At 41.3% G+C, this 23,458-nt stretch overlaps 1 protein-coding gene across 1 annotated transcript in view; it reads right to left on the reverse strand.

Annotated features, from left to right (window-relative positions):
* LOC137640977 (nck-associated protein 5-like) overlaps positions 1-22,222 on the reverse strand; it is a 34,313-nt gene extending 12,091 nt beyond the window's left edge. The window contains exons 1-2 of the mRNA XM_068373432.1: positions 22,157-22,222; positions 19,663-19,869 (exon numbers count right to left, since the gene is read on the reverse strand). Of these exons, the coding sequence (XP_068229533.1) occupies positions 19,663-19,869; positions 22,157-22,222 (273 nt within the window). The remainder of the gene's footprint in view (positions 1-19,662; positions 19,870-22,156) is intronic.
* Between the last annotated feature and the right edge of the window lie 1,236 nt (positions 22,223-23,458).

A 23,458-nucleotide genomic window follows, 5' to 3' on the forward strand; every position in this document is an offset into this window, starting at 1 on the left:
CGCGTATATACCGCACTATGCACCAAAAAAGGCCTTTCAACCTAAATCTCCACAAATAGAGCCCAACTACAAAGAATGCATATATAATGCCAGGGGTTGGTGCAGATATGGGGACAATTGCAGGTTTACACACAAAAATAAGTATGAAGGCGAAAGAACAAATATTATGGAAAAGTTGGATTTTTTAATGGCAGAATTCCGAGAAATGAAGAAAAAAACATCATATCAGAACAGGAAGGAAGCATGGGAGAATCCATATTATTACCAGTATTAAATAATGGAAATGAAACACAAACCATAATAGTGATGAATGCACAGGGTTTAGTCACGAGTAACTCTAAAAGGAAAATAGAGTTCCTAGAAGAACTAACCAAAATTGAAAAATGTTATTTTCATTAGTAAAATAAATTTTTGAATATACTTACCCGATGATCATGTAGCTGTCAACTCCGTTGCCCGACAGAAATCTAAGGTCGGGATACGCCAGCGATCGCTATACAGGTGGGGGTGTACACAACAGCGCCATCTGTGAGCAGGTACTCAAGTACTTCTTGTCAACAAGAACTCAATTTTCTCCTCGGTCCACTGGTTCTCTATGGGGAGGAAGGGAGGGTCCTTAAATTCATGATCATCGGGTAAGTATATTCAAAAATTTATTTTACTAATGAAAATAACATTTTTCAATATTAATCTTACCCGATGATCATGTAGCTGATTCACACCCAGGGTGGTGGGTGGAGACCAGCATACATGTTAACATTAGAAGCTAAGTATCCCGTATTTCATTTTAGAAGTTATTCAAAATAACAAACATAAAATAAATAAGTACCTGGTAAGGAAGTCGACTTGAACCATTACTCTGCCTTTTTTAAGTACGTCTTCCTTACTGAGCCTAGCGGTCCTCTTAGGATGCTGAACGACTCCTAGGTGCTGAAGTATGAAGGGCTGCAACCCATACTAAAGGACCTCATCACAACCTCTAATCTAGGCGCTTCTCAAGAAAGAATTTGACCACCCGCCAAATCAACCAGGATGCGGAAGGCTTCTTAGCCTTCCGTACAACCCAAAAAACAACAATAAAAAGCATTTCAAGAGAAAGATTAAAAAAAGGTTATGGGATTATGGGAATGTAGTGGCTGAGCCCTCACCTACTACTGCACTCGCTGCTACGAATGGTCCAAGGGTGTAGCAGTTCTCGTAAAGAGACTGGACATCTTTGAGATAAAATGATGCGAACACTGACTTGCTTCTCCAATAGGTTGCATCCATAACACTCTGCAGAGAACGGTTCTGTTTGAAGGCCACTGAAGTAGCGACAGCCCTAACTTCATGTGTCCTTACCTTCAGCAAAGCAAGGTCTTCTTCCTTCAGATGAGAATGGGCCTCTCTAATCAGAAGCCTGATGTAGTAAGAAACTGCGTTCTTAGACATCGGTAAAGCAGGTTTCTTGATAGAACACCATAAAGCTTCTGATTGTCCTCGTAATGGCTTTGTCCGTCTTAAATAGTACTTAAGAGCTCTTACTGGGCAAAGTACTCTCTCTAGTTCGTTCCCCACCAAGTTGGACAGGCTTGGGATCTCGAACGACTTGGGCCAAGGACGAGAAGGAAGCTCGTTTTTAGCCAAAAAAACCGAGCTGCAAGGAACATGTAGCCGTTTCAGATGTAAAACCTATGTTCCTGCTGAAGGCGTGGATCTCACTGACTCTTTTAGCTGTTGCTAAGCAAACGAGGAAAAGAGTCTTTAATGTGAGATCCTTAAAAGAGGCTGATTGAAGCGGTTCGAATCTTGATGACATCAGGAACCTTAAAACCACGTCTAGGTTCCAGCCTGGTGTGGACAACCGACGTTCCTTTGAGGTCTCAAAAGACCTAAGGAGGTCCTGTAGATCTTTGTTGGTGGAAAGATCCAAGCCTCTGTGGCGGAAGACCGCTGCCAACATGCTTCTGTAACCCTTGATCGTAGGAGCTGATAGGGATCTTACATTCCTTAGATGTAACAGGAAGTCAGCTATCTGTGTTACAGAGGTACTGGTTGAGGAAACTGCATTCGCCTTGCACCAGCTTTGGAAGACTTCCCATTTTGACTGATAGACTCTGAGAGTGGATGTCCTCCTTGCTCTGGCAATCGCTCTGGCTGCCTCCTTCGAAAAGCCTCTAGCTCTTGAGAGTCTTTCGATAGTCTGAAGGCAGTCAGACGAAGAGCGTGGAGGCTTGGGTGTACCTTCTTTACGTGAGGCTGACGCAGAAGGTCCACTCTTAGAGGAAGAGTCCTGGGAACGTCCACTAGCCATTGCAGTACCTCGGTGAACCATTCTCTCGCGGGCCAGAGGGGAGCAACCAACGTCAACCGTGTCCCTTCGTGAGAGGCGAACTTCTGAAGTACCCTGTTGACAATCTTGAACGGAGGGAACGCATACAGGTCTAGATGGGACCAATCCAGCAGAAAGGCATCCACGTGAACTGCTGCTGGGTCTGGAATCGGAGAACAATACATCGGGAGCCTCTTGGTCATCGAGGTAGCAAATAGATCTATGGTGGGCTGACCCCACAGGGCCCATAGTTTGCTGCAAACATTCTTGTGAAGGGTCCACTCTGTGGGGATGACCTGACCCTTCCGGCTGAGGCGATCTGCCATGACATTCATGTCGCCCTGAATGAACCTTGTTACCAGCAAAATCTTTCGATCTTTTGACCAAATGAGGAGGTCCCTTGCGATCTCGAACAACTTCCTCGAATGAGTCCCTCCTTGCTTGGAGATGTAAGCCAAGGCTGTGGTGTTGTCGGAGTTCACCTCCACCACCTTGCTTAGCTGGAGGGACTTGAAGTTTATCAAGGCCAGATGAACTGCCAAAAGCTCCTTGCAGTTGATGTGAAGTGTCCTTTGCTCCTGATTCCACGTGCCCGAGCATTCCTGTCCGTCCAGTGTCGCACCCCAGCCCGTGTCCGATGCGTCCGAGAAGAGACGGTGGTCGGGGGTCTGAACAGCCAATGGTAGACCTTCCTTGAGAAGAATGCTGTTCTTCCACCACGTCAGTGTAGACCTCATCTCTTCGGAAATAGGCACTGAGACCGCCTCTAGCGTCATGTCCTTTCTCCAGTGAGCAGCTAGATGATACTGAAGGGGGCGGAGGTGGAGTCTCCCTAACTCGATGAACTGGGCCAGCGATGAAAGTGTCCCTGTTAGACTCATCCACTGCCTGACTGAACATCGGTTCCTTCTCAGCATGCTCTGGATGCATTCTAGGGCTTGATTGATCCTTGAGGCCGACGGAAAAGCCCGAAAAGCTCGACTCTGAATCTCCATACCTAGATAGACAATGGTCTGGGATGGGACGAGTTGGGACTTCTCTATATTGACTAGGAGGCCCAATTCCTTGGTCAGATCCAAAGTCCAACTGAGATTCTCCAGACAGCGACGACTTGACGGAGCTCTTAAAAGCCAGTCGTCCAAATAGAGGGAGGCTCTGATGTCTGCCAAGTGAAGGAATTTGGCAATATTCCTCGTCAGTTTGGTAAACACAAGAGGTGCCGTGCTTAGGCCAAAGCACAGGGCTTGGAACTGGTACACAACCTTTCCAAAGACGAACCTTAGGAAAGGTTGGGAGTCTGGATGGATGGGGACGTGAAAGTACGCGTCTTTCAGGTCTAACGAGACCATCCAGTCTTCCTTCCTGACCGCTGCTAGGACCGACTTCGTCGTCTCCATCGTGAACGTCTGCTTGGTGACAAAAGCATTGAGAGCACTGACGTCCAGCACCGGTCTCCAACCTCCTGTCTTCTTCGCTACCAGGAAGAGACGGTTGTAGAAGCCCGGGGATTGATGGTCCCGGACTATGACTACCGCTCCCTTTTGTAGCAAGAGCGACACCTCTTGTTGCAACGCTAGCCTCTTGTCCTTCTCCTTGTAGTTGGGAGAGAGGTTGATGGGAGATGTTGCTAGAGGGGGACTGCGGCAGAACGGAATTCTGTACCCCTCCCTTAGCAACTTCACAGACTGAGCGTCTGCACCTCTGCTCTCCCAAGCTTGCCAGAAGTTCTTGAGCCTGGCTCCCACTGCTGTCTGGAGAGGAAGGCAGTCAGATCCTGCCTTTTGCGGACTTGGAACCCTTCTTGGATTTGCCACGGTGACTGTCGGCACGGGTACCTCCTCTGCTGGAGGTTCTGCCACGAAAGGGCGGGATGAACCTAGTTGCTGGTGTGTCCACTGCTGCAGAACGGAAAGGTCTAGGCACGGAAGGTAAAGCTTTAGCCTTACGTGCGGAAGATGCCATCAGGTCATGGGTATCCTTCTGGATCAGCGAGGCAGCCATCCCCTTGATCAGCTCCTCCGGAAACAGACACTTGGAGAGAGGAGCAAACAACAACTCCGACTTCTGGCAAGGAGTGATCCCAGACGACAAGAAGGAGCAAAGATGTTCTCTCTTCTTAAGTACTCCCGACACGTACGAAGCCGCAAGCTCACCAGACCCATCCCGAATGGCTTTGTCCATGCTAGACATGATAAGCATGGCAGAGTCCTTATCCGAAGGGGAAGTCTTTCTGCTTAACGCTCCCAAACACCAATCGAGGAAGTTGAAGATCTCAAAAGCACGAAAGACTCCCTTCAACAGATGATCCATGTCAGAAAAGGACCAGCAAATCTTAGATCGTCTCATAGCCAGCCTGCGGGGAGAGTCAACCAGACTTGAGAAGTCGCCCTGGGCAGAGGCAGGAACTCCCAAGCCGGGTTCCTCTCCCGTGGCATACCAGACGCTAGATTTGGAAGCAAGCTTGGTAGGCGGAAAGATGAAAGCAGTCTTTCCCAGTTGCTTCTTGGACAGCAACCACTCTCCCATAACCCTCAAAGCTCTCTTGGATGAGCGTGCGAGAACAAGCTTGGTGAAGGCAGGAGCAGCAGACTGCATGCCCAGAGCAAACTCGGAAGGAGGAGAGCGAGGGGTTGCAGACACAAACTGTTCCGGATACAGGTCCCTGAACAAGGCAAGGACTTTACGAAAGTCTAAGGAGGGAGGCGTAGACTTGGGCCCTTCTAAGTCGGAGTGCGGTTCATCCAAATGTGCAGCTTCGTCATCCGATACTCCATCATCCGAAAGTTGAGTAGGAAGTGGCAAAGGTGGAGCAGAAAGCTGAACGGCTGAATCCGGCAGCACGGGTGCATGCGTAGCTGCTGCGGATCCAACATCATGCCGCTGCTGGTCAGTCTGCGAGCTGGCAACAACAAAAGCAGAGTGTTGGTGCGTGGGAGGGACTGCCGTGGGTTGCGGAGCATGCCGTATGGGATGCGGAGCATGCCGCATGGGTTGCGGAGCATGCCGCATAGTGTCAAAACACGGCAGCTCTACAGCACCTTCCCACTGCTGATGCGGTAGCTCACGCATGGCAACGGATGGTGCAGCATGAACATGCGTCTGGCAGGGTGGACTGCGCATCGGTGGTGGAGCTCTCACAGGTGGAGTGTGGGAGCAGGCAGCCGCAGTATCTGCTGAGCGCACAACCGTGGCAGGTTGTAGGTTAACAGGTGCAGTGTCAACCTTCTCAGCATGATACTCTTGCATGAACGCAGCAAGCTGAGACTGCATAGTCTGCAGCATGGACCACTTAGGGTCTACCGTGGTTGGTGCGGCAACAGACGGAGTAGTAGCCTGTTGTGGAACCACTCTACCTCTCTTGGGAGGTGTGCAGTCTTCGGAAGACTGCGGCAAGTCCGAACTGACCCAGTGGCTACACCTGGGCCGTTGGACTCGCTCGGAAGGGACCTTACGCTTGAGAGGTCGTGAGACCTTGGTCCATCGTTTCTTCCTTGAAAATTCTTCCACAGACGAGGAATGATAGGGCTCATTCGTCTGTTTGTGGATGGGACGATCTCTGACAGATACGTCCGCAACCACTGAGGGTACATCCGTACGCTAATCAAGGCCTGCCGAACCCTTTGGTCCTTCGACATTGCTTCTCCCCTGGGCTTGGGAGCTTGCAAGAGGTCCCGGACTGGGAGGACGACTGGCACGAACAGATGTACCCTCATGCGCAACACTGACACTGACACTTTTCACTTCACTTGCACTAACACTTCCCACTGCACTTTGCGCTTTCAGCTCTTTGACATCTGCCAAAAGCTGATTACGGTCATTAGCCAATGACTCCACTCTGTCACCAAGAGCCTGAATGGCACGCATCATATCCGCCATGGAGGGCTGAGCACTAGTAGCAGGGTCGGGAGTCACCACTACAGGGGAAGGAATAGGTTGAGGGGCATGGGGAGAGGAAAAATCAAAAGAGCGAGAAGAACTCCTCCTGATCCTATCCTTCTCTAGCCTACGTGCATTTTTAAGGAATTCGTTAAAATCGAATTCCGAAAGCCCAGCGCATTCCTCTACAATTGGAACAAACGGTGTGAGGATCTATGGAGGCCTTCGGAAGACGCCTAGTACAAGCCCTAACACTACACTGCCTGTACTTAGGGGCTTGAGACTGGTCAGACATCTTGAATTGTAGAAATAGTCAAGGGGGAATTCCAAAATCTAGCAAAGTTCGTTAACAATTAATCCAAATTAAATCAAAAAGCTTGTTAAGCTAATGATAAAGCTTCCTGAATAGCGAAGGCTAAAATCTAGAGCGAATACATCACCAAAATCGTGAAAAACAACTCCAGAATCAACAGCGTATCCAAGTAGGTCTTGCCGGTGGCACGACAGAGGAAAAAATTGAGTTCTTGTTGACAAGAAGTACTTGAGTACCTGCTCACAGATGGCGCTGTTGTGTACACCCCCACCTGTATAGCGATCGCTGGCGTATCCCGACCTTAGATTTCTGTCGGGCAACGGAGTTGACAGCTACATGATCATCGGGTAAGATTAATATTGAAAAAATAGATATATTAAATATAAGTGAAACATGGTATTCCCAAGAGACTGGCAGTGATGACCAGATAAAGGGTTTCCAAACTTATAGATCAGACAGAAAAAATAGGAATCAAGGGGGAACCGCAATATATGGAAGAGACATAAATCAAGGAAAAGTCTGTGAAAAATACAGCAACACAGAATGTGAATTGATTGCCGTAGAATTTGAATTTGAAAAACTAGTGAATATTGTAGTTTACAGACCCCCAAATACTAAGGAGTTTGACATAATAATAGAAAAAATAGATGATATATGTAGAAACCATAAAGACTGGAATATACTCCTATCCGGAGATTTTAACTTTCCTTTCGTGGATTGGAAAGAACGGATAGAAGAAAGTGGTTGTATGTATACATATAAAAGAGAGAGTAATAGTAGCGCAGAAGATAAGAGGCAATTTGAAAAGCTTCAAGATATGCTATTAGAACATAATATGCAACAAATAAACCACATTCCAACAAGAAAGGAAAATGTCCTAGATCTAGTATTTGTGAATGAGGTGAATTATGTTAAAGAAATAGTAGTGTATAACACGGGAATTTCCGACCACAATGTCATAGAATTGATAGTTCATTCCAAAGCAAGTGATCACAGAATTAATAAAAGCACAAAACTTTGGGAAGGATATGGAAAATATAACTTTTACAGTAAGAATATAAAATGGTCAGAAATAAATGAAGAACTGAATAAAGAATGGAAAACTGTATTTATAAGTGATAATATACAGGTAAATATGGACATACTGTACAAAATACTGGAGAAAATTGTTGAAAAATATGTACCGAAAAAAAAACAATAAACAAAAGACGTGCATACCAAGAGACAGAAGGATCTTATTTCAGAAAATTAAAAAGTGGAAGAAAAATCTTGCAAAAGAAAAAAATGTGTGGAAAATGAGGGAAATAAAATGTAAGATAGAAAATGCATAACAAAAGATTATACAGTCGAAAGAAAATGAAAAAAGGGACTTAGAAGAAAGGACACTTCAAAATATAAAAAGAAACCCCAAAGTACTTTACTCCTATGCAAAAAAGATGAATAAAAGGAGAATAGAAATAGGCCCTCTAAGAATTGAAGGACGGCTAACGAATGAAAAAAAGGAAATATGCAACATATTAGCAGAAAAATATAAGAGTGAGTTCACGCCAAGAAATGCGAATGAGAATAATGAAACAGAAATGAGAGAAGAAAATGTCGAATATCTAACGGATATAGATATTAATGAAGCAGATATTGTCACGGCTATAAACGAAATTAAAAATGGATCGGCAGCCGGACCAGATGGAGTTCCAGCGATTTTGTTAAAAAAAAACTGCAAACACTATCGCGAAGCCGCTTGCAATACTGCTAAGACAGAGTGTAGATATGAGCGAGATATATGTTAAACATAAATTAGCTTATATAACCCCTATCTTCAAAAGTGGATCAAGACTAGAGGCAAGCAATTATAGACCTGTTAGTCTAACATCACATATTATGAAAGTGTATGAAAGGGTAATAAAAAAGAAAATAATGAACCATTTGGTCAAAAATAATTTGTTTAATATGGGTCAACACGGTTTCGTACCTGGAAAAAGTACACAGACCCAACTGATAGCACACTATGAAAACATATACAATAATATGATAAATGAAAAAGACACAGATGTGATCTATCTAGATTTTGCAAAAGCCTTTGACAAGGTAGACCATAACATAATGGAGAAAAAAATGAGAAAGCATAATATTGTGGGAAAGATAGGAAAATGGGTAAAAGAATTCCTGCAAAACAGAAAACAGATAGTGGTTGCAAATGACGAGAAATCAGATGAAGCCCAGGTAATATCTGGTGTGCCCCAAGGTACGGTATTAGCTGCACTGCTATTTGTTATTATGATCTCAGATATAGACTGTGATGTTAAAAACTCCGTAGTGAGAAGTTTCGCCGATGACACAAGAATAAGTAGAGAAATTACTTGTGATGAAGATAGGAACTCAATACATACAGATCTAAACAAAATATATGAATGGGCGGAGATAAATAGGATGGTATTTAACTCCGATAAATTCGAATCAATAAATTATGGAAACAGAGAAGGAATGGTGTATGCATACAAGGGACCTAATAATGAGACAATCACAAACAAGGAAGCAATTAAAGACCTTGGTGTAATTTTAAATAGGAATATGTTATGCAACGACCAAATAGCAACACTGTTGGCTAAATGTAAAGCAAAAATGGGAATGTTATTCAGACACTTTAAAACAAGAAAAGCTGAACACATGATTATGCTTTACAAAACTTATGTGCGTAGTACACTCGAGTACTGCAATGTGATATGGTACCCACACTACCAAAAGGATATTGCGCAAATAGAGAGTGTACAAAGGTCCTATACTGCTAGAATAGAAGAAGTTAAGGACCTTGACTACTGGGAAAGACTGCAATTTTTAAAACTATACAGTCTAGAAAGGAGAAGAGAACGCTACATGATAATACAAGCATGGAAGCAAATAGAAGGAATTGCTGAAAACATCATGGAGCTTAAAATATCAGAAAGAGCAAGCCGAGGTAGATTAATAGTGCCAAAAAGCATTCCAGGTAAACTGAGAAAGGCGCACAGGACATTAATCCACTACGCACCAGCATCGATAATGCAGCGACTATTTAATGTGCTGCCAGCTCATCTAAGAAACATATCAGGAGTGAGCGTAGATGTGTTTAAGAATCAGCTCGATAAATACCTAAGATGCATCCCAGACCATCCAAGACTGGAAGATGCAAAATACACCGGAAGATGCATTAGCAAAACTCTGGTGGATATACGAGGTGCCTCACACTGAGGGACCTGGGGGAACCCAAACAAAAATAAGGCAATAAGGAAATAAGGTAAGAGAGTCTCTCTCTCTCTCTCTCTCTCTCTCTCTCTCTCTCTCTCTCTCTCTCTCTCTCTCTCTCTCTCTCTCACCCTGTAGCTATTTATTTGGGGATTATCTTTCAGCAAACCTGGAAGACTAGCCATTAAGACCTTTAAGCTAGGTGGCAACTAACCAAACTGCTAGTTAGCGGGGTTAGTGAGGGGTAGTGGAGGTTGTCAGCTACCCCTCACTCGCACACCAGTGAAACCGAGTTACTTTTTTTATTACAATCAGGACTTATGGAGGACAGGTGATGGTAGGACAATTTGTATAAATACCTACAGGTTTGCATCATTAGGAAAAATACAAATTAGTTTCAAATTTGTCATTTATTTCAAAACTCTACAAACCTTATGCTATTTATCAGGGATGACTTACCCATTGGGAGGGTGGAAGTCTGATCACTGACTTGGCCAATGACCCAGGGTTTTCACATACAAGCTTGGCATGTAACTAAGAAAAACCCTGACACCTCAATAAATCTTCATGCAATGCAAGGATATTGGCCTGAGCAACCTGTATTCATGTGAAAAACTAGTAATGTGACCGTCTAAGTTAGAATATTACAAGGTAAATAGGAATGTTGATATCAAACATAGATTTTTTCCAATACCCCCTTAACGGGGAGTATCGGGGACGTAGACAAGTATTAAAACTGTACTAGGTTACACAAGACAAATGGTTATTACCTGCAGATAGGTAAGGCCAGCATGCAGAGAACCCATGTTGCTGTTCCCCAAGAGAGGGGGGAAGATGAAAGAAAGAAAGAGTCCATCATTCTTACACACTCATTCCAGGCTAATCCCGTGTAACCTATGCTCTCAACAAGGAGCCCAAGGCATTCTAATTCACTTGTTGTGTAGCCACCATAAGACCAATGGAGAACGTCTCCATTCTCCTGTGGTTCATGTATTGCAGGTAGTAGTTGGTGAAGGTAGTCTGATGCTTCCACACACCCACTTGTAATACATGCAACCTCAGAGTAATTACATTTAAATGCCAAGGATGTACTTATACCCCTGGCGTCATGAGCTCTAGGTCAACGAGCAGGAGGAGTGGATTCATTGTATGGTCAATGACCCTGCGAATCCAAGCTGTGATGGTATTCTTAGTGACCCTCCTCTTGACCTTCCCCATACTGACGAAGAGTGCTGACACTCTGAGGTGAGCTGTTGCAGTGCGTTTAAGGTAACACCTCAAACTTTTCACTGGGCAAAGTAACACTTGATCTGGATCATTAGCTACAGAACAAAGACTCCCAATCCAAAAGGGCCTGAACCAAGGATCCACTACTGTACTCTTGAATTTTGAGTTTTAGCAATGAACTCGGACAAAACTGAGCGTCACCTACCCCCTTCCTCTTGAATGGGCGATGTAGTAAGATAGACCATGAATCTCACTAACTTTTTGGGTCGAAGCCAACGTGAGTAGGAACACTATTTTCTAAGTGAGGTGGTGATCAGTTGCCAGGTGTAATGGTTCGTAGGGAGCACCCTTCAGAGACGGAAGAATGCAAGTCCCATTCCAAGGAGGTTTAACATCTGACTGGAGGCAGGCGATCTCATAATTTTGTATGAGGAGAGACAATTCCAGCAAAGAGAAAAGATCAACTCCTTTCAGTCTAAAGGCAAGGTTTACGGCTGAGCGGTAGCCTTTCACTACCGAGACAGATAGAAGATTTTCCTCTCAAAGGTATACAATGAACTCTGCTATTGATGGAATAGTGCCACTGAGGGGAGAGATACCCCTTCCACGACACCAACCACAAAAGACAGTCCACTTTACTGACTGATGTTGAAAACCTATGTAGGTATCCAGACATCCTTCTCACATTTTGTTGCGAAAAGCCTCTCTGTGAGGAAATGCTGGATAGTTTGGTGTAAGCGAGCAATTAGGTGATAACTGAGAGATGGCGTAATTGCAACAGACTTTATTTTGACGCAGCATGAGTATAAATACAAGCAGTTCCACCAAGCAAGAACGGCACAAAAAATTTAAACAATGATTCAAGTACATACAGGAGAGTGATAAGAGAAGAAAAAACTTTAATACTGTTACAATGTATGAGCATGTGTGATACATGTGTGATACATGTGTAGTACATGGATTCCATGCCTAAAAGAGACATATATGTGAAATAGGGCACCGTGCTCTGGAGAGGCACACTGTAGGCGGGTCATCTTGCAGGAAATACGCAGGTTTGAGGCTATTAATGGTGACCCAGTTTTCTTTGACATGAACGTTCAGTAAGAAGGCCTTCGTTGTTCGTCGGATTACAAGGAAAGGGCCCATGTACGTACTTCAATTCTCATGTATAGTGGTTGTTTGCAACTGATTATACACGCTCTCATCTTCTCGCATACCTTCTCAACTACTTGTGATCACACATACACACAATCACCTGCCAGCTAGAGTGCTCTTCCATGGGGTACCACTTCTAACTCACTCATTTTTTCCAGCAAGAATACAATCCAAAGCAAGGAAGCAGGCTAGATTGTGAAAATGTAAATGACTCGAACGCAATATAAAGCTATACTCAGGTTTATATGATTAAGAGCTACTTTCCAAAGGCTCTAGCAGACAGGGCAACTATCTAGTAGTTGCACTTAGGAATATAACTCAAGTGTTTACATGCTGGTGCCCCTTAGCCTTTGGCACATCACCCCTTGAAGGGCGTCCCATGAGCCCTGACCCTGTAGATCTCTCCTCCACGTGTTTTACCTCTGAATATGCTTCAGACATATAGTGAAGATATGCGCAAGCATGCCAATTCTGCACTTCGTCGGCACAGTCCAAGGACGGATGCCAACACCAGACAAATGGATGTTCGATTATCAACTATGGTAGACAAGATAGGGTCAAAAGTGCAACAAACATGTGGCAGGAAGAAGGGCCAAGCACCTGCTTCAAAAGTCAACGGTCATATCACGTTGCAAACGCTTCTCTTCTGATCAGCAAAGTAAGGCAACGTTAGGTCAGGTCAGTACTTGGATGGGTGACCTGGAAATACTAAAGGCCATTGGCAAATACACATAAGAAAATTACATACAAGCTTAGCATGACCCCTGACCTCTTCCACTAGGGGGTGATATTCCTCCTATAAAGTGACCCTCCTCGGGCAGTAGCTCAATAGGAGCCCCAGTCTTGATCAGCAATGATGCCATCTAGGACAATCCGGCTGAAGGCTCTTCCTTTTGCTATCACATGGATAAGACCTTCAGTAGTATAAAGGCACCTCCTGCAACACCTACAGTAAGTACAAAGATCAACCGAGTAGTACCAGGGTTGGTAAAAGCCCCCGATTTTTTTTTTTTTTTTCAGAAAAACCCAGGCTGAACAGGGGTTTTAAAATACCAGGGTTTTATTTGTATTTAATAAAAAAAAAAGAAAATAAATAAAAAAAAAATTAAAAAAAGGGAGAAAGAAAGAAAGATGGGTTTTATGGGAATTTTTTTTTTCTTTTTTTACAATGAAGTGGTTTCATATATATTTTCTATTTCCTTATTAATTCTTTACCTTTACTATTTCAATCAAGTAATATTTCCATGCCCTCAGTTTCATTTGTATTTTAGCTATCTACAGTAATGCCTCACAACATGAAATTAATTCATTCTGGAGTGGCTTTCCTTTCGTGAATATTTTGTGTTATGAGTCACATTTTACATGAAAATCGCCTAATTCGTTCCAAACCCTACAAAAAACATCACATTAAATGCTATAATAAAGATATAGTATAACCACAATGAAATACTGTACAAACAAATATATTTGAACCATTCAATATTATTATTATTATTATTATTACTTGCTATGCTACAACCCTAGTTGGAAAAGCAGGATGCTGTAGGCCCAGGGGCCCCAACAGGGAAAATAGCCCAGAGAGGAAAGGAAATATGGAAAAATAAAATAATTTAAGAACCGTAACATTAAAATAAATATTTTCTATATAAACTATAAAAGCTTTAACAAGAGAAAGATAAATTAGATAGAATAGTGTTCCCGAGTATACCCTCAAGCAAGAGAACTCTAACTCAAGACACTGGAAAACCATGGTTCAGAGGCTAAGGCACTACCCAAGACTAGAGAACAATGGTTTGATTTTGGAGTGTCCTTCTCCTAGAAAAGCTGCTTACCATAGCTAAAAGAGTCTCTTCTACCTTTAAGAGGAAAGTTGCCACTGAACAATTACAGTGCAGTATTTAACCCCTTGAGTGAAAAAGAATCATTTGGTAATCTCAGTGTTGTCAGGTGTATGAGTACAGAGGAAAATCTATAAAGAATAGGACAGACTATTCGGTATATGAGTAGGCAAAGGGAAAGTGAACCTATACCTAAACTGACTGTTAATACCTGTAAATTAAGTAGTTATTTGAAAATAATGAAATAATAAATGGAAAATAGTAAAATACTGTACATATATAAAATATAAAGTACCATATGTACTGTACAATTCTAGTACAGTTGAAGAAAATGGGTTGTTTACACAATAGAAAATATATCCCTCACATTTTCTATTGTTCAAACAACCCGTTACCTTAAACTGAGCTCATATTTTCAATGAGTAACTATTTTATTCTCGGCCTGGATGGCAAATCTCTTTTCTTATCATGAAACATTTTTCCCAATGTGTCAGAAAATTCTTCGCAGCTCGTTTCGCAGTGTGTAAATTTCGTAAGTAGCTTCTTTCGTGGAGAGGTATGACTGTACATACAGTCATACCTCTCTTCACGAAAGACTCTGCTTATGAAATTTTCAAGCTACGAAACGAGATGCGAATATTTTTATGACTCACTTTACGAAAAAGGTTTCACTTTAAGGAAAGAGAAGTGCCAGCTAGGCCGAGAATAAAATAGTCACCCATCACAGAGTTTAAGAAAATGGGTTCAGACAGAAAATATAGTTCTAGTCTATAATAGGGATAACTATGGTAGTACAGTATTGTACTGTATGTATAAAGGGATTTTGACGAAGGAAAAATCTATTTCTGGGCGAGGGACCTATGTCGCTCCAAGAAATGCTCCTTAAAGCACCATTTCAAAGGTATAAATACTGCTAAATATACCAGAGAAAAAAGTTACATGGAATGCTAGGAATATATCCAGCTCGCTCACCCCTAAAGGGTGTCGGTATTAAAACTGGGGCGAGTGATACCACAACCAGAGATCCCTTTCCAATTAGACTTCTCCCTCCTCAAAATCCCCCGTTACTACGAGGTGTCATTCACTAAAGCTACTGGCCCCCCCACCACCACCACTACCTATCCTTCTCCCATCATTCCTTGTTAGCACCCGTGAACGTTCGGACGTGTTTTTCGTAGCTCTGTGTTATTTTGTGTTTGTGAAGATGTCAGGCGTTTTGGAGGTCCATGCTCCCAAATTGAGTATTATATTTGTCTATTTATAAAATTATTTTCCATTTATCATTACATCATGTTGTAATAAATACTTAATTTAATGGTATTAACATTTAGTTTAGGTATATTGAATTGTTCAAATGTATTTGGCTGTAGAGTATTTCATTGTGGTTATACTGTAGCTTTAAAATGAGATTTAATTTGGTGTTTTGTAGGGTTTGGAACAAATTAGGCAATTTGCATGTGAAATGTGACTCGCAACACGAACAAATCACTTTATGAAAGCCACATCAGCACAAATTAATTTCGAGTTGTGAGGCATTACTGTATAACCTTGAAAAATTAAGAGATAAATATAAAAATGAGTTGAACAGCAATGCAAGTCTCCTACTAAGTAAAAAAATCCTTTCAAGAGACCGATTTTGAGTCCAGTCTGTACCAATGTTGTGGTCCCCTATTTTAAGAGTTAAGTCACACCAGGGCCAGGTATACAGTATATGGCAATTAAGACTTCTTTAGCTTAGGCATACTATGGAAATTTTTGGAAACAGTAAAGAGAAACCACAAAACCAAATGCCTTGTATATGATAATACTTATTGAGCTTGAAATGCATTCCTTCTCTAAGTTCACTGATTTTTTTTTTTCTTTTAGTTCATTACAGTTAATTGTGGCTGTTTTATTTTTCCACTGAAACATTTATTGCATTGACCTTTTATATAGTCAGCCCTCTCTATTTGGGAGTTTTTTTTCTTTGCGATTTTGATACAAAGAACCGTATAACCTATTAAATAAAAAAAATTACAGATTCGCAGTTTTGCGATAAGTACTCTCACAACCCAAACATTTCAAACTGACCACGCTCCTTAGCACTCAGCATGCTTTACGATGTTTCCCTTTCCACACAGCACAATACCCCACAGCTTGCTACTCCTTGTGTGTGCATCTCCTGCTTTGATTTTTTGCGTAGTATCAGATTGAGATATAAAAGTGATTTAAAAATCTGTACATATCCAGTGGTCTTGTAGTGATTTCAGTATAAAACGTGATATGTACTGTACATTGCGCTACCCACCCCATGCGCTAAACGATCAACACCTCTAAAAGTTGCATCATGCTTCAAACTTCCTGTTAAAAATTTTGTATGTAAATGGTTAGTGGTGTTGCCCTGATACTTTTTATTGCATCAGTATATTCATTGTGTAATATTGTAATGTTATTGTTATACAGTACTGTATACAAAATACCATACTTTAAGTAGTAAAGTAGATATAGGCTAAGAGCAAAGTGAGTTTCAAAGGCACGAGTCGACCTGTCGAAAACACCATATGTATGATAAGTGTGGCAATGAGTCATGTTATGTATACCTTATTTTCACCATGCACATAGTACACGTTTACATGTACTGTACACTTACTGAATGCGTTCATTCATTAATACAATACTTATATTGTGACAGGAACCAAGTAAAAACTATATTAGGCAGTCCTTAGGGTGTTAGTCAACCACTAGTAAGTAATGGGCAGTGAGATGGTAGGTTAGGAGTCCACTCAACCTAGGACAGCAAGTATTTACAGATTTCGCCTGTCTGTTAGCTAACCCAGGTAATAAGGAGGGCTGACTGTATTATTTTTGATAGCTTGTAAGATCTGGTACATGTGAGCTTAGACTGTAAAATACAATAATAATAATTACAATATGCTGCAGCATAAAATGGTGAAGTTGAGGAAAATGGGTTGATTGGTATATATCAAAATAAAAAAATGGGTTCTAGGTATACTGTTCTATTCTTTATTATGTATCACACTAAAATTTACACAATAGTATCATAATTTACAGTATTATAGAAGTAAACAGGTAAAAAGGTAAAAAACCTAGCCCATCTTAAAGTAGGAAACTATTTTATCATATCTACCATAATTTAAAAGTTACACAATAGAACAATGATAATGGATTTTTGGAGAAAGAAAAAAGCTAAAACATTGAAAAAAATAAACCAAGGTTTTTCAGATGAAAAAAAAAAAAACAAGTACGGGCGGGCAAGCGGGTAGATACCTGGATATCTACCCATGACAACCCTGCAGAGTATTGTACACCAATCTGATTTCGGGAAGTTCTTAAACACCTTTTCCCCCTTTCCATCGGTCACTTGGTGGTGCGAATAAATAATAGCACCACCGTAGAGAAAAAAATAAAAATGAATACTATACTGCTCTCTTTGAAGTCTACCAACTGATGGTAAAGATCCCCGAGTGTGTAGTGTTCGACTAAGTCACTCTTAACAGCCACAGTAATCCAGGAGAATGAACATTGGGGAAGGACAAACTGAGCAGAATGCAGATCATAGGCCTAGAATGGTCTTTGCATCAAAAGATAGCAAACAAATCTGTGACTTTGATGAGTTATGTATGAATTAACCTGTTTGCAACCTCACTAATCAGTAACTTCCAATGTTATACTCACCAGTGTCAGGCTAAAAAGCCGTGTTCAAGGAGACCTTCCAGCATCCTTGAGACAGCTTTGAATTCTAAGCTTTCCATTGCTCTTCTGGATAAAGTGTGTCTGGAATAGAATCCGGACTACTCCCAACTTAGTTTAACTCTTAATAGCGTCGAGAGGGCACCACGTAGATTGGTACCTATAGATTCCACCCCTCCAGATAGAGTATCTAGGAGTTTTACCTCCTCATTCCAACATGTTCCATCAAATTCACTCCCAGAAATCCCAAAACTAGGTGGAATCACTTGAGTTATGAGTGGAAGTTACCCAGCATCTCTCTGATGACAGGTCTTTCTGTGCTTGGTCGTGTGTGAGATGTCAGAATACTTCAGGGAAGTGACAACTTCAGTGTGCCAAAGTGGGCCAACTTCTATGGTTAGAAAGGAGACTTTCCTCTCGAGCCTCAATCCAAGAGTTAGCTGAATGTTGATTTTAGTTCCAAAGAGAAAGGGCTCTTCTTGAGATCAGCAACGAGAACTCATTACTCGGCCTCAAAGTCATGTCTTTAGGGTAGAGGGAGTTGATATTTCCTTTTCGGCGGAACTCTTCATACTCGCACAGAGTGTTGAGTGAAGGTAAAACCCATCCTCGATCAGTATTAAGTCTAGTGGTCCCTGGAGAGGATACCACTGTATGCTTGCGGCTTACCTCATACAAAAAACTTCCTTCAAAAGGGTTTTTCTTGCTTGACATAGTCCGCGACATGTAAGATAGCAAGCGTCATAGGTTCTCCTTTAGTCTCGATCATGTCAAAGACTGGGGACAGGTTTCGTTCCCCTGGCCCCTTCGTTCTGAGCTTCTAGCTAAAACCTGGATACTATCTGTTCTCAAAGCCAGGACTCTTCGCATCAGTTCGCAAACCAAAGAGAAGTTACATGTGATTAGGATCAACTACTTTTGGGGTTTTGTCAGGCCACTTGAATGCTACATTAAACGTTTACATACAGTACAACTATACCTGTCCCAAAGATCATCTTCATTATCATGAGAAGAGCGAAAGAGGTGACTTGATACAATCTTCTCCTAGCAGAAGGAAGTTTTCTACTATAACCACTCGCCATTCTCAAATCCTACTCAGGGAGGAGCTCGAGGTAATCTCAGGATGCTAGGGGAATAACTACAACCATGTCATTCTTTAAGAATCTCTCGATGGAATTGACCCACAGGTTCCTAGACACATTGTGCTAGAAAGTAGTAACTGCACAGCAGGTGTTATTGCTGCCTAGGCTTCCTTTCCCAGGAACTACACACACTCCTTACTGGGGAAAGTGTGTAGTAAAAACAGAACTGTACACATGTAACATGGTGTGAACCAACCAAACTTTTGTATACTATTATGACTTGGTTGGAACCAGGCAAAACTATTAGTATATGTATGCCTCAATGTTACGACACAGAACTTTCTGCTTAGTTTCCTTTATTGCACGGGCCGTGAATGCAATGGTATAATCATACCACTGGTACACTAGGTGAAAGGAACCTGAACTCTCGCTTCCAATAAGGCCCGAGTTTAGGAATCCTGGAATTAATTTTCCAGCCAGTTGGAATGGGAACTTCTTCCCGCTTAAGCATGAGTCTTTCATGTAAAGGGCGATGGTTTGTATTAGTGCCATAACAAATGACACATTTTGAGGTAATTTGTATTTTTCCTGCATACTTTACTCATACTTTCCCATAATCACCAACTCCCTAGAAAGTCCCAGCTGCAATCAAAGTGACTACTCAGTGAGCAAGCAGGGTAGGAAGGGTTTTCACCTTCCAGGCAGTAAATACAAGCCAACTACCTATACCTCGTTAAAAAAATTCTAACTTTTATTCTAGCTTTGCTATCATCATCTCCTATGTAAAGGAGTCTGGTCTGTGGTTAGAAAATATACAAATTACTTTTGAATTTGTCATGCTTATCCACATTGAAGTTCTAATCTGTATGAGACTTGGTAGTCACAAAAGTTATACAGGAATTAATGGACTTAATTATAAACAGCTGGACAATTGTAACAAATATAAATTACCTTCTGTGATAGTAAAGCCTGAACAACTTGGGTGGCAACACGGTCCAAACATATTTCGTACTGTTGCTGTTGAGCTCGAGCTTCTACCTGCAGACGGGCATTGACTTGTTCCAAGGTCCTACAGCGATCCATAAGTTTCTGTATAAATTCATTAGATGGATTGATAAGGTTCTCCTTCGCTTTGGATTGGCTCTCCTCTGCCAATACCTGCACATAAAATAAGGAATGTGACTTGATTCTATCATTAACCAATATATTCCCTATACCTATGAGTCTCGAGTTTATGGACACAGATTTTGTCTATCATGCTAAACAAAATTGGTCAAAGTTTATAACAATATCCTACAATAGTTGCAAAACAATTTTCTGTGGATACTACAGAATGAAATACACCAATGTTCTATTCTAATAAAAATCAAGGGCATGCACTTTACGATACAGTATTGCAAAACATTATTTCACTTTTAAATATATTATTACATCAACTTTAATTTTAGTTCATGAATAACTTCTACACAAATTACAGAAGCAACAGGAATTTGTTAAAGAGAGAGTGCTAGGAGACAGAAAACTAATAAAATACTACTACTAGGGCTACCATTTAACAGAGGAGAGTTCATCTGAGGAGGAAAGACGACAACTTTCACCACAAAACCCAACAGAACTGTCATGAGCCTACAAAAAAATAATCAGTTACCATGATGTATAGTAAAGATGTTAGCATAATCTTTACTTGTTCCTATGCAAATACAAACTTTTTGGCCTTTAAAATAAAGAATGTATTCAGTGGAGCTGGTACAACTGCTGAATTCATTAAAGATAAGGTCAGTGTGGACGGGCGCCCTTGCCCACTCTCCTGTCAAAAATTCTTACCATTTGTATACAGTCACAACAAAGGCCTATAAGCAAAAGCTATTAACTCTTCCTCTTTTTTTTTCTTTCAGATTTGAAAACAGTAGTTGCTTGCTGGGTTTGTCTATTATTATGGGGCAAAGCAGTACATGAGTGATTGCTATGGAAGGGGTGGCCAATGTAACATTCATGCCTAAGCCCGTGATTGATAAACACACTGCTTTAAGTATGGACTCTGATTGTTCTGTCACCCTATTGTGACAAGTGTAAATCAGTGCCTCCTGTTCAGTGGCAAGTGTTTCCTTTGAAGAAGAAAAGGAAGGCTAAGGTCTCTTCCGTATCATCCTTGATAACGCCCAAACTAATATCGAAGCAGCTTTATAGCTCTTTTCTCCCTTCGAGAGAACAGACCACCAAATCTTTCACATGAAATAATTGTCCGTGGCTCAGTTTCTGGAGAGTACATGTAGAGCCGCCAGAAAAAACTCTAATGTACATCAAAGTTTTCGCAGTTTGGTGGCATGTGGAGTTCCCTCAACGAACACTGCACTCCAACAGATGATGAGAGCTCTCCTTTAGTCAAGCAGACCCAGATGACGTTTGACCTGAAAAATGTGTGGCCTTCTTTAGGTCTTTCAGTTAGGCACTCGATCCTGTTTTTGAAGAAGCTGATGACTAAGGCTACTTTTGGCCCACACACCAGTGAGGCCAGTGAGCGTCAGGCCCAAGTGTCCCCACCAGCTGTCCCTGTGCCACTAACTGAAGTGCTAGTTAATCCAGTAGCTGTAAGGCCGTAGAAACGGAAGCCTACAGTGTTTACATATGTGCCAGTTAGAGCAGTGTCTGCAAGACCTAAATAGGGGCCCACAGTGATCATCCCTGAGCCAACAAGACAGTTAGTTGAGCCCCAAGATGATGTCTACATGGAGTATTGACTTGTATTCTTTTCAACATTCCTTGATTTAGAAGGGCTTTCATTACTGCTGAAGATTTGACAAAATCAAAAACTTTCTCATACTCTATAAATGGCATATGTGATGGTTTGTCATACTATATTGATTTTTCCATTATTTGGTAAATATTTGGATATGGTTAGTTGTCAAACCCTGCTTCTAAAACTTGCCTGCTCTCTCGGTTAATCAAAGACTAGCTGTATTTCTATTCAGCCTACAATGACCTTTGTAAATAATGTTTATATTACCAAGAGTAAATTTATTGAGCATTAATCTTTCAGGTTTTTTGTGTCTCCCATTTATGAAAATTACAGACAGGCCTATCTCTATGCAATGGTTAGGTTACAGACACAGACGCAAAAGGGAAATTTTCATGAATAAATGCTCCACTAAGGAGGGCTAACTCCTAACCTAAAAAGTCACTGCCCCTTGCCACAAGCGGGTGCCAGAGCTGATGATTAAAACAGTAAATACTGCCTAATACTGTTTTAACTTGCTTTCTGCAACATTTTATATTCATATGTACAGTGTACAGTACATTTGCACAAATGTACATTACATACTAGACGCAGGTTACGGTACAGTATTGTGCTACTGTAGACTTTACAAAGTCGTCATCATCCCCCTACTGTTATGTATAAAAAAAGTTGTTCCTATCTAGAAATACTGTACTGAAACATAATACTCACTAATACTGTAATATCATCATCATCATCATCATCTCCTCCTACGCCTATTGACGCAAAGGGGTTCATTTAGATGTTGCCAGTCGGCTCCATTCATCATCTTCTACTTTGCGCTTCATAGTCATAAGACATGTACGCCTGGGACTTCCAACTCTTCTAGTGCCTGGTAGAGCCCAGATGAACGTTTGGTGAACTAATCTCTCTCAGGGAGGGCGAAGAGCATGCCCAAACCATCTCCATCTACCCATCATGATCTGATCCACATATGGCACTCGAGTAATCTCTCTTATAATTTAATTTCTAATACTGTACTTGCATTTAACTCCCAATATCCTTCTGAGGGCTTTGTTGTCAAATCTACTAAATCTATTGGATATTGTTTCATTGTCATACCATGACTCATGTCCATAAAGTATCAACGATCTCACTAAACTGATATATAGTCTGATTTTTACATGCACTTTCAGGTGATTTTCTTTCTAAATTTTACTCAACCTAGCATTGTCTGATTTGTTTTTTCAATCTTTCACTAAACTCTAATTCTAAAGATCCTGTATTGGATATCATAGTTCCTAAATACTTAAAGGATTCTACCTCATTAATCCTTTCTCCTTCCAATGATATTTCATCTTCCATTGCATATTCTGTTTTTTTTCTTTTTACCTTCAGCCCAACCTTGTGTGATATTTCATGCATTCTAGTAAGCAAGCATTGCAAATCCTATGGTGTTCTGCTTATAAGGACAGCAACATTAGCATACTCTGGGTCTGCTAAATCTCTATCACCAATCCAGTCCAATCCGTCTCCACCATCTCCAACTGTTCTACTCATTACAAAATCCATGAGGGGAATAAGCAACATACGTGACAACACATTCCCTTGGAGTACTACGTTGTTCACTGGAAAACCATTTGATAAGACTCCATTAAATATAACTTTGCACATGCTATGCTCATGAACAGACAATCAAATTTACATATTTAATTGCTATGCTCATGAACAGACTTAATCAAATTGCTATGCTCATGAACAGACTTAATCACACACTATCAAAGGTTTTTCCTTAGTCCATAAAGGCCGTCAAAAGTGGATTTCCATATTCTACGCATTGCTGTACATGTCTCATAATGAAAATTTGGTCATACAACTTATACCTTTTCTAAATCCTGCTTGTTCATCTCCCAATTTTTCATCAATCTTTCTCTCCAAGGTCTTTGGAATTAGCATGCCATAAATTTTCATAACTGACGTAAGTGTGATGCCTCTGTAATTATTGCAATCAGTTAGGTCTTTTTTTTTTTTCTT

The sequence above is a fragment of the Palaemon carinicauda genome, chromosome 5 (genome assembly GCF_036898095.1).
Source record: "Palaemon carinicauda isolate YSFRI2023 chromosome 5, ASM3689809v2, whole genome shotgun sequence".
Lineage (NCBI taxonomy): Eukaryota > Metazoa > Arthropoda > Malacostraca > Decapoda > Palaemonidae > Palaemon > Palaemon carinicauda.